Source organism: Microtus pennsylvanicus, chromosome 9 (genome assembly GCF_037038515.1).
Source record: "Microtus pennsylvanicus isolate mMicPen1 chromosome 9, mMicPen1.hap1, whole genome shotgun sequence".
Classification (NCBI taxonomy): domain Eukaryota; kingdom Metazoa; phylum Chordata; class Mammalia; order Rodentia; family Cricetidae; genus Microtus; species Microtus pennsylvanicus.
The window spans coordinates 60,855,681-60,867,827 of record NC_134587.1 but is presented as its reverse complement, the minus strand read 5'-3'; the positions used below and the strand labels follow the sequence as shown (position 1 = coordinate 60,867,827).

Below are 12,147 nucleotides of genomic sequence, written 5' to 3'. Positions count from 1 at the left end.
CTTGCCTCCACCCAATCTCCGTAAGTCACCCTAGTTTGTTCCTGATGGGAGAAACCACCTGTTTTCCTTCTTCATAGGACCTCCAGCCGTGTGGGGCTGAGCCATCTGCCTCGCCTTTCCTAGCTCAGGGCACATCGAACATGGAATACTTATCTGATTGTTTCTTACCCACTCCCATTTCTGCCCTAGAAAACTTTTTTTTTGTACCAGTAACTTGTTTAAAGATTTTAAAGTGACCCCCTGCCATCAATCGTCCACCGCCCTCCACATCTGCTTCTTCCTTGCTCCATTTTCCAACTCAAAACCAGGAAGCGAATGCACTTTATTAAACCAAATGTCTAACGGGAGGCATCTTTACTGGGGTACTCAGTAAAAAGATTGTACTGAAAATGGGGTGGAGAGGACCGAGGTCTGGGCTTAAAGGAGCCAGAGGACCTGGACGACGCCATCTAGTTTGGTCATCTGAGCTCTGGCCACACCCTAGAAGCCAGAGAAGCCTCCTTTCATGCAGGTAGGGTACGGGTGTCATTCAAGTAACTGGAAACTGCGTCTCTTCTTCAAAATTCCACGGGTGCACAGGCGGCAACTGCAGCTGACATGCAGGAGCCTGCAAACTGCTTGACCGCCTCCCATGACCCCGACTTAGAACCCTGGGAAATGGAGGACAGAAATGCCAGCTCTCTATCTACTTGGCTCGCGGGGAGTGTGCCCGTGGAGGGATGCGTGAATACCCATGACATTTTTGGAACCAGTGTTTCTTCCTAAGGAAGAGCAAAAAATTAATAAGGCAAAGATTCTTCCCAAGTGCGTGATGGTGTTTATAGGGCTGAAGCAGCCTTGGGAATTTGGGGTGCTCTCTGGCTTCTGAAGCATTTGGCTTTGTTTCAGGGGAGTGCCGTGGTTCTGATTTGGAAGCAGGCACAGATGGCTTATCTAGTCAAGTTTTAATTCCCTTTCAAGATTATTCCCATGACATTCATTTCTCTGAAATTAACATATTTGTTAACTCCACCTTCAAACGAATGACCTTAAAGAATTCCAGTAATGACCTTGTGTGCTTCCAAGAATCTGGGTTGCACTCGCCCAGCGAAAGGGAGTGACTCCCTAGCCTTTTCCCATCAGCATGTTGAGGTAGGGGTGTCTTGGGCAGATTCCCCTCTTGGGGTTTGGCCAGCTGCTGCATAGCTGCGTCCTGTGCTTGGTCTGCAAGGTGTGTGTGTGTGTGTGTGTGTGTTTGCCTATGACCTTGCAAAGTGTTCTGAGACAAGAGATAAGGAAGCTTTGGCCCTGGAGAACACACAAGGCTGCTTTCAGGGAGTTGTGTGGAAACCAGATTACAGAGGGAATGGCATAGACTTGCACCGTGAACCTCCTTGCCATGGTGAATGACCTCAGTAAATTTTTTCGTGGATTTTAAATATAAAAAAAAATGCGCCCGATGAAGAGTCCAAAAACGATGTCTGCAGAGGAGGGTAGAAGACAGCCAAATTGCACCTGACCAGGGCGCCAGATCTTGTTCTCCTTTCATTTACACCAGGATGGCAGAGAAATTTCTTTGCGGATACTGGAGTGGAACTAGACAGCCAGCCTTGCCTCACCCAGCTCGGCCCCGCCCCCAAAGGCCCCGCCCCATTCAGGCTAGGCCCCACCCGCCCGCCCCAAGCCACGCCCCCATCCGCAGCCTCCTCGGCCCAGAACCGCAGCGAGCGCCGGTTGCGGCTCTGCTGCCTCCGCGGGGATGTGACCTTCACCGCCGCCTGGCCAGGATGACCGGATCCCCTGTCCCGCGGCATCCGCGGCTTCCCTCAACCTCCCGGGTGCTTTGACTGCACGTTCCCGGCTGCCCGGCTCCCCGGCCAGGGCCTCGCCATGCCGCCACCGCCCGGGCCCGCCGCCGCCCTGGGCACTGCGCTTCTGCTGCTCCTGCTGGCCTCCGAGTCTTCCCACAGTGAGTACCGCTCGGGCCCCCAGACCCCGCCACCCCCTGGAGTGGGGCACCAGGCCTGCACCCGACCTCGGCATCCTGGTGTGGAGTATCCCAGTCACCCAGGCATCCTTGTCCCGGACCTCTGTGCTCTAGACATCTCAGTCCCGGAGCATCCCAGACACATTGGCATCATGGTCCCCCGAAACCCCGACCTGAGACATTCCACCTCCGAGTGGGTGCAGGTTGACTGCATACCCTTCTTTCTGCAGCTGTGCTGCTGCGGGCGCGAGAGGCGGCGCAGTTCCTGCGGCCCAGGCAGCGCCGCGCCTACCAAGTCTTCGAGGAGGCTAAGCAGGGTCACCTGGAACGGGAGTGCGTGGAGGAGGTGTGCACCAAGGAGGAAGCCAGAGAGGTGTTCGAAAACGACCCCGAGACGGTGAGCGGGCCCCGAGGTCTCAGGGTGGGGCCTGCGGGTCCCAGAATGCGCGCTTCTGGATGTCACAAGTCCTGGCTCCTACCCTGTGCAGGTCTGGGGGACGGGGAGACTGTGGAATCCTAGACTGTGGAATCCAGAAACCTTTTCTGGAAGCTTGAGTATCCTTGTGGGGACCGCTCCGCAGCGTGCACCCTGGAACTCTTAGACACCGAGCCTTGTGCCACCCCACCCCCTTTCACATCATCACTCTTGAGCCCCTGCTCCCCTGGTGACCCCAAGTCCTCTCCTTTTCAGGAGCAGGAGGAGGCGTGTCCTTGAGTGGGGTCCACTGAGGTCCATGCGGGAGCCTGAGGGAAACTGAAGGCCTGTTCAAACTAAGCTTTCTCCTATTCCCAAAGAAAAGGCACCCGCGGGAAAGGGACACAGTGGTTTGAAACTCAAAGGCTTCTCCCAGGTTGCCCTGTCCCTAAATTAGATTGGAAGTAAGGGGTGGAGCTCCTCTTTGGGTCTTCCTCCAGAGGGACCCAGGGTTTTCCTGAAAGAGGAATTGAAAGATCTCAAGGCTGGAATTGCTTGCAGCAGCACATCCAAAAATACGATGGCTGGAATTGTGCAAAGAACATACATATGGGGGGGGGGCATAGGGAAGGACCGGCACCTGCCTCTCTGAGGGCTCTGCTGGCCCAGGACAAACTTCTATTAATAATGTCCTTGGGGAACGGAGCAGGCACACAGCCAACTGCAGCCAGCAGTCCGTGTGTGCACAGGAGTCTCCACAGACAGTGACTGTGAGGGCTGAGAGGGCTCATGGGGGAATACACCCCAGACTAGGGCATGCCCGAGGTTAAGGTCTGGATTCTGAAGCTCTCTGAAGCTCGCAGGTCCCCTTAGTGATGCCGAGGACCTCCTGTCACCTGCCAAATCGATATGATTTCACAATTCTGGGTTCCGCTGGCATTCTCCTTTCAAAGAATTCTTCTGGGATGAAATAAGGATCACATGATAAAAGGATGGATTTGTGCGAGCCGCTAGGGCCTCTGCTTTGACTCGTGTCTAATCGGCTGGCAGGGCAATCCCTGTCAAAGCTGCTTTTCCGATACCGGCCCGGCGTCACAGCTGCTGTCCCCAGAGCTGCTTTGGCACTGCTACCCAGGGTGGAAGCCAAGATCAGGTGACAAGCCGTGTGTCCCCCTCCCCCCATGGTACCGCCCCAGGCATCAGCTGCAGTATGGGGGCAGATTGTTGATCTTTTTATACCCTCACCACTTTCCTGCTTTGATGATGATTGCTCCTGACCCAATGAGTCCAGCTACCAAGTCTAGGGCAGGGCTCCCGGTCCTCGGTCACCTGGGCTGTGGACTTAGGTGGCTGGTTCTGCCTGCTTCCACTCCACCGTCCCATGGAGCTTTCTGCCATTCAGAGTGTGGACAGGGCTTGTGGTGACAGGCATTGAAAGCAAGAAGGCCACCGCCCAGCCACAGAGTCCCGCCCCTCTGCAGCCTGCCTGCCAGGGCAGACAGGCCCAAGCTGGCCCCTCCTGGCTGCCTGGACACGGAGCTGCTCTTCTTGAGTCAAGTCCCTCCGGTTTTATTATAATTTTATTTGCAAAGGTGTGAAATGAAGACATGAAAAAGAGTAACGTATTCAGGACCCCTAACCCCTTAAAACATCTCTTCAGTCCATGGGAGGGTTTTCCCTTTCTGTCTGCACTTGGGTAAAACTCCAGGCTATAATGCTGGGAAAGGCAGTCCCCTCTGGTTCTGTCACACCCTGTCTCCATCAGGACTTGACAGACACCTGTTCCCATTAGAGCCATCTAAGAATTGTCCACAGTCCTTTCCCCTTCTGCAGTCCCTATACCCCCACACATGAATTTTCCTCTCATGAGTCAGCTTGCATGCCTGACCTGTACCTCTTGCCTGTGGTGTGGGAATTACTAACCCTGATGCCCAGCTTCTCCCTGGTCTCTGTGCACAGAGTTCCAAATCAAAGCTCTCTCTTGGCTGCCACCACCTTGGTCTAGCTGCTAGTGACTTTTTCTCCTGTTGTCATGACTCTATGGGCAATGAGGCAAGCCTCAGGAAGGGGTAGGGCTAAGTCGTGCTGTGGAGACCTGGTGCCTGCAGGGATCTTTTTGACTGGAGTCTCCCCTACTCCATATCCTGGGGAGGCCTAAGACCTGGGCCAATGGTCCTGCAAGCACCACTCACCTTCATGGCCTTGAGAGACTGGGAAGGAACTTACCTTTCTAAGAAAATGCTAGCTCGGTTTTCCTGTCCTTGAAGCGTAGCTCATTTCTTGTATTGAAGGAGACCCATGAGACCGTCTAGACAAGGGGCAATGGCCTGGGTTTACCTGGAACGTTGTGTGTGACAATGAGAAGCTGTGATCTACAGAACACCTGAAGACCAGTTTCTCCCAGTGGTCCTAGAGAATCCTGACTGGGCCACACATAGAGGCTGGTCTCGTAAGGGAAATTTTAGGGCGAAAAGGCCAGCCAGGTCTGGGAGTCCCAAAGACCTAGGCTTAGCCACCTGTACGACTGTACCCACAGAGACCAGAAATATTTAGTCAACGCACACTGAGAAAAAGAAGGGATCAAGAGGCCCGGTGGCTTCAGGGCTGCCTTTGGGATACAGATATGAGCTTTAAGTTTAAATAGAAGGCTTGGGACATGGGGCATGAGGTATACTGAGTTATGCAAGGCTCGACAAGAGCGGTCTGGTTGGTGCTGCTGCAGTTCTGATTCTGCAAAGCGGCTGGAAGAAGTCCTTACTCCTTGCAGGGACAAGGTGGTCCTAATTGTTCTCTGGGGTCTCCCTGAGACTCTGTTGTCCCTTGAGACCTTTAACTTCCCTTGGGGGTCTGGGACAAGACACAAAATGTTGACATTTGGTCCTCTTGTCTCTGTGCCTTCAGCTGAGCAGGGGGGCGGGGGTGAGATAGGTGTGTCTCTGAAGCTTTAGACAATGCTTGGGGGATTAGCACGCCTGCCTACAAAACTAAGCAAATGACCTGAAATAAAGGAGAGAGATGCAAAGTGATGGCAGAGGTGCTTCATCCAAGTCCTCCTGGGGACCTGAAGGAGGAGTCAGTTGGTTTGTTTGTTTAGCTTTTTTTTTTTTGTAAAAGTGTTCAGTGCTTGCTATAGTCGTATTCTGTGCCTAATTAAAATCATTTTGTGTTTACAGTGCTGGGATAGACAGTCCTGTTGCTCCGAGTGGCGCTCTGGCCAGTTGTAGCTAAGACCCTCCTGAACACCTGTGGCTCCTTACCCTTGATAGTAATTCTCGGGACCCTGGGAAGGGAATGAGAAGGAAGTCTAGGCAGCTGGAACCAATGGGCTAACCCCCTGGAAGGAACCACAGGCTTTTTCTTCCCCCTCAGTGTGTATGCCAAGAGCCTGACTCTTTCAGTTCAGTTAGCATTTCTTCTGCCACTGGGAGGGAAAGTGTGGGCCCTCAGCTCTCCAGCAGCAGAGCGAACTTCACGGACTTCATGGACACTGGTAGCTTCTTATTAACTTTCTCCTGGGAGGGAATGCAGGTCCCCCCTCCACACACTTCCTGTGGCCTCCACCCACATTCCTCAGTGGCTGCTCTCCTGTGGTGGCAGCCCTGGCCGCTGCTTGTAATCACTGTGTCCCTTCTCTCCCCCACAGCTTCCCTGTTATCTGGTTTTTCTTTTTATTGTTACTGTCCCTTCCGGCCACTTCATTCTCACTGGCTGGGTTCCCTGTCTGCGTGGCTAATTTGGAGAGGCCCTGGAGCTGTAGCCCTGCCCCAGGTGAGGGCCTGCAGAATCTCTTCAGTCATTTTCCTAATCCTTTAAGGCCCTGTCTCCAGTTTAGGATGTTGGCCTCTAGAGGCTCCTAATCAAGAAGTTAATCCCAGCTGGAGCCTCCACGCCACACTTTGGCCCTCACCTACTGGCAGGAGGACACGCAGGCCTTATTGATGACTGGCACCTGTGCTACTTAAGATACAGAGTGCGTGCAGCGTTGAAGGGCTCCTCGTGGGGTTGACTGCTGTGAGGAATAACGCCCCAGGAACCGAAAGACAGCTCCCCCTTCCCGATGGTCTCTTAACTCTCAGGAGCTCAAGTTCCCTCTCCCTGCCTGCCCACGGGTGCAGTGGCCCCCTCTCTGCTGCTGAACTCAAACCTAGAGGACCATGCCGCAACCATGTCTACCCACTAAGGGTATTTTCCCTAGGTGGGCTCTCCAAGGACAGCTTGGGGAAGGCCAGCTCCAGGGTAAGTGGACTCCCCCCCCCCCGCCCCTCCGCCCCTCCGCCCCTCCGCCCCATTTCTTCTTATACAACAGGGACAGACCCAATTTAGGAAGTTTAAGGAAGGGGACGTCCTAGCAGGAAAAGAAGCTCTCTGAGACTTGGAATTTGGGCTTTTGGTGGAGAAGGGACATTGGGTGAAATACTCTGCCTAGATACATGCCCCAACGTATGTGTACATATTCAAAACATAAGTACACATTCATATGCTTACATAGACACACATGTACCCACACACACGTAAGCACACACTCACACACACACTAGGCTCCTCTCTGGGTCTCACCTCTCCAGGCCTCCTTTCTGCTTCCCTCATGTTGAGGGTAAGGGTCTACATACAGGCCAGGGCCACCAAGCAATGACCAAACTGTCACTCTTCAGAGCTGGCCTGGCATGGGCTTGAGCCTGGCAAATGGGTCAGGAGACAGGACTAGCCTCCTAGGGTCCCGGAGGTGAGCTTGGAAAGGAGACAAGCCCTCTGGTTCTATGGGCACTGGGTTCCGTGGACGATAGTGCGGGTGTCTACCAAGGAAGAGGTGTTTGGAAAATATCCTTCAGGAAATAGACAAAGTGAAGGGCTCCAAGTCAGAGCTGGGACTGCAGCAAGCCAAACCCTCCCAGGTAACTCACCCAGTGGCCCTTGGCCAGGCCCGTACTTCCTTCCTGCACAGAGATGCAAGACAGGGCTCAGGTGAGAGCTGCAGTGGCTTCGGCCATGCAGAGCGCCTGCCCAAGGCTTAGGGACTGGTGTGAGAAGCCTTTGTTGACACTCTGCCAGCACCTTCTCTGCACAGCCTTTCGTTTTGACCTTGACAGATTATAAAGTGTGTTTTTATGTTTTCAAGGGGTTTTTTATAGGAACTGGTAGGGGAAGAAGCTGGAAATGTCAGTTATTTTCCCTTGAGCTACATGGCTGTGCAATGCATGAAAGAAAACCATGGGTACTAGTCTCCCCGAGTCCCCTTTAGTGGGTGTGCCCTTGATAATGAAATACACATTACCACGTGGATCCCTCAAACCTGCTGTAGATCTAGCTTTGGGACGATCACAGAGCACACTTCTAGGCCCAGGCTCTCCATTCCCAGGCTCTGTCCTAAGAGAGGGACCAGGGATTAGCTAGCATCAGTGGGCCCAGAGCCTGTTCTTGGATAGTCACAGACTGTCTGAACCACTTACAGGCCAATTGCTTAGTTGATCTACCTTTAGAAGCTCAGGGTGGGGATCCCCCCAGAACTTAAAAGCTCTCCCCAGCAGCTGCACCTCACAGTTCTGCTCTGATAAAGACGACCGTGGGAACCATAGGTGGTACTATGTGCCTAGAATGTTCCCCATACTCAGGTGAACAATACAGCTTACACCTTCACACTCTGTGTATGGAGCTGATGAGGTAGAACCTGGGTTCATGCTACACGGAGCTTCTGAGACTCAAAGTTCACTGCGAACCAGCTCTCCATAAAGTCTGTCTATGAAAGCTGCACCACAAAGGTCTACTGAGGGTCTGGGTGTGAGCATTAATGGGGCCTACCTGTGTATAGGTGTGAGCATTAATGGGGCCTACCTGTGTATAGGTGTGAGCGTTCATGGGACCTACCTGTGTATAGGTGTGAGCGTTCATGGGGCCCACCTGTGTATAGGTGTGAGCGTTCATGGGGCCTACCTGTGTATAGGTGTGAGCGTTCATGGGGCCTACCTGTGTATAGGTGTGAACGTTCATGGGGCCTATTTGTGTATAGGTGCGAACTTCATGGGGCCTACCTGTGTATAGGTGTGAGCGTTCATGGGGCCTACCTGTGTATAGGTGTGAATTTTCATAGGGCCTACCTATGTATAGCTGTGAACTTCATGGGGCCTACCTGTGTATAGGTGTGAACTTTCATGGGGTCTACCTTTGTATGGGTGTGAGCGTCATGGATGCAGGGCCTGTTGCTGCCTGTGAGAGCAAGTTTTGTGGGGGGCTTTTCTATGCCTGTGAGGCCTGTGTATGATGACAGTGCTGTGTAACACGCCCCCACCACCACCACCACCATGAGGAAGTCAAGAGGAGGGCTAGAAGCCCAGATTTTGGCCTGCTAGCTCGTTTCTGCTAGGCAGAGATGTCTTCACCTCTAAGAGTCTGAGAGGACTCATAGATCTAGGTGAGAATGATATTCTACAGGTGGCAGCTGTGTAGAGTAAACTGGAACCTTCCCAGTTGGGTGGCATGGGGTGGCAGCTGGGGTGTCCTCTTTGTAATTGTGAAAACTGATGTCAGTTCACTCCACTCTGGGCTCAGATGTTTCTCCATCTTGTTATGCATGCTTCCGACCGTGTCCTCTTGTATGGGTTTCATCTGTCTTGGAAGCATGAACTGTCTTCAGATTTGGCCTGGTCAGGCAGCCGCTGAAGCTATCCAGCTGCAGTCTGCCAGGTGAGGCCGCCCAAGGAGGTCAGGAAGAGTGGTAACTGGAAGCCATGGCTACCATCCCGCCTGGTCCCTGTGCAGGGGTGACAGGGAGATCAGTTCTGAGCGATGCCACTCTTGGGATGCTTCAAAGGCCGCTAGGTCCTTCTGAGCTGGATGCTAGGATTGCTGCATCCCTCCAGGAGAAAAGTTGGCCTTGTGCTGGCCTCTAGCCAGCCCCAACAGCAGTGCCATGGGGCAACATGAGCAGTACTCTGTTACCTTTGACCTTTCCATGCACCTGGCTGTGAGAGGCTATTCCTAGCAATGTAAACAAACTTCTCTCCCTCGCTGTCTCTTGCTGCCTGCACCCCCACACTTGACTCTATAACATGAGCGGAATTTTGCCATCTAAGTTCTTTGCTGATATTCTTTCTAAACCTGGAGAAAAGCAGCCCCCACCCCAGTTTTGGGAGCCTTACTCCAGCTTATTCCATCCCTGTCACTTCTGTTCTCAAACACATAGCCCCTCACCAGGGAGGAAAGTGAGAGACGACAAACAGGGACGCCCTTCCCATTGCAGGTGTGTGTGTCGGGGGTGGTCTGCCGAGGACTGTGACTTTGGGCCTGTGTGGAGGCCAGTTGCTCACAACAGTCCTGAACCAGCTTCTAGCCATCCTGTCACCGGCCCAGAATGGCCAGAGGGCCTGTATACACCCGTGTGCAGTGTGGGCATACAGAAACAGAACAGACCCTCTGGCCTTGTGCTTAGACAGAAAACATGTTTTACCAAGACAATGTATGCAAACCCATGACAGGAAACACCTAAGGCTGAAGAGAACTGCTGGATGGTTCTATGTCAACTTGACCCAAACTAGAGGCATCTGAGAACAGAGAATCTCAATTAAGAAAATGCCCCCCATAAGACTGGACTGAAGAGCTGGGTGGTGGTGGCGCACACCCTTAATCCCTGCACTCGGGAGACAGAGGCAGGCGAATCTCTGTGAGTTCAAGACCAGCCTGGTCTACAAGAGCTAGTTCCAGGACGTCTAAACTCTGTCTTGAATGCCCCCCCCACCAAAAAAGCAAAAACCTCTAATCAGGGGAAGCTGGGTTTTTGTTGTTGTTGGGCAGTAGCAGCACACACCTTTAATCTCAGCACTCGGGAGGCAGAGGCAGGTGGATCTCTGTGAGTTCAAGGCAAACTTGGTCCACAGAGCGAGTTTCAGGACAAGCTCCAAAGCTATAGAGAAACTCTGTGGTGGGGGGGCAGTTGAACTTTAGACAAGCCTGTGGGGCATTTTCTTAATTGGTGGTTGATTGGGGGCAAGGCAGGCAATTATGGGTGGGACCACCTCAGGCTTATGGTTCAGGATTTGATAAGAAAGCAGACTGAGCAAGCCAGGGAGGGCAAACCAGTAAGCAGCACCCTCCATGGCCTCTGCATCAGCTGCTGCCTCCAGGTTCCTGCCCTGTTTGAGTTCCTGTCCTGACGGACCACAACATGGAAATGTAAGCCAGATAAACCCTTACTGACTTGCTTTTGGTCATAGTGTTCATCACAGCAATAGGAAGCCCGGCTGAGACAGAAGTTGGTACCAGGACGGTGGGGTATTGCTGTGAGAGACTTGCCTGTGTGTTTGCGGGAGGATTGTGGGAGGACTTTGGAACTTCCGACTAGAAAAGCCACTGAGTGTTGAGATCGCGGTGGGCTCTGTAGGAGTGTGGAAGATAAGACTGTTGAGGGCAGTACAGACAGCGCAGGTCTGGCTTGTGGGGTTTCAGAGGGAAGTTAAGAGGCTATTGTGGGGCCATGTGTTGTTTTGAATTAAGATCCTGTGGTTCTGGTTAGCTGGGGCTGAAGAGTCAGCTGTGATTAACAAGAACCCAGAACTACTGATGTGAAACCTTTGTTTTGCTGGGGTAATGGTTGCTGCTCGGCTGGAGGTGAGAAATTAGCGGTGATTGAGAAGAAACTGGCCTCACTGAGGTGAAGTCTTCTGGAAAGTGTTTCCAGGGGTTCAACACACAGAAGCTGTGTTCCACACATGGCTGACGTTGTATTTTGTGCTGGCTGCCGAACTTGGTGTAGTGTAAGAGTCACCTGTGGCGCTAGTTTTGAAGGCGTGAAGGGGTCGGGGCTGTGGAGAGCAGCTGAGGCGTGTCTCTGTGTGGCAGGCTTTCTCAGGAAGAGAGCCCAGGAGAGGCTATTGGTGAAAATACAGCCCAGTTGCTGCAAAAGACCCCACGTTTTGGAGAGTCTAGTACCGTGAGATGACCATCCAGCAACAGCCGTGCAGTGAGACAGCCAGAGCCTGGAAGATAAGCTGTGTATGCCACAGAGGGCAGAGATGGAGAAGTGACCCAAGCCCTTGGAGGAGTCCACAGTTGAGAGATTTCAAACTTTAAAAGGAGATTTTGGATTTTTAAGAGTCTGGGTATTTTAAATGGACTGAACATTTAATGTGTTTGATTTTGTAAAGACTGGGACTTTTAAAGTTATGTTGTCAGAGTGAGAACTTGGGAATGAATGGGAAAGGTGAGGTTGTGACTTAATATTGATGTGTTTGTGTGCAAGGGGTCACTTGTGCATAATAGTTTTATGTCATCTTGGCACAGCTAGGGTCATCTGAAAGGAGGGAACCTTTATTAAGAAAATGCCTCCAAGCCGGGCGGTGGTGGCACACGCCTCCCAGCACTTGGGAGGCAGAGGCAGGCGGATCTCTGTGAGTTCGAGACCAGCCTGGTCTACAAGAGCTAGTTCCAGGACAGGCTCCAAAACCACAGAGAAACCCTGTCTCGAAAAACAAAACAAAACAAAAAAACCAAAAAAAAAAAAAAGAAAATGCCTCCAAGCTGAGCAGTGGTGAGGCACGCCTTTAATCCCAGCTCTTGGGAGGTAGAGGTGGGCAGATTTCTGTGAGCTAGAGGCCAGCCTGGGCTACAGAGTGAGTGCCAGAACAGCCAGTGCTACGCAGAGAAACCCTGTCTCAAAAAAAAAAAAAAAAAAAAGAAAAGAAAGAAAGAAAGAAAAGAAAAGAAAAGAAAGAAAAGATACCTCCATAAGATTGGCTGTGGGACATTTTCTTAATTATTGATTGATGAAAGGGCACCC

The 12,147-nt window shown here is 52.3% G+C and overlaps 1 protein-coding gene across 1 annotated transcript in view; it reads left to right on the top strand.

The window, feature by feature from the left end:
• The first annotated feature begins 1,673 nt into the window (after positions 1-1,673).
• Gas6 (growth arrest specific 6) overlaps positions 1,674-12,147 on the top strand; it is a 31,897-nt gene continuing 21,423 nt past the window's right edge. The window contains exons 1-2 of the mRNA XM_075986234.1: positions 1,674-1,948; positions 2,197-2,363. Coding sequence (XP_075842349.1) covers positions 1,870-1,948; positions 2,197-2,363 — 246 coding nt within the window. The 5' untranslated portion in view covers positions 1,674-1,869. The remainder of the gene's footprint in view (positions 1,949-2,196; positions 2,364-12,147) is intronic.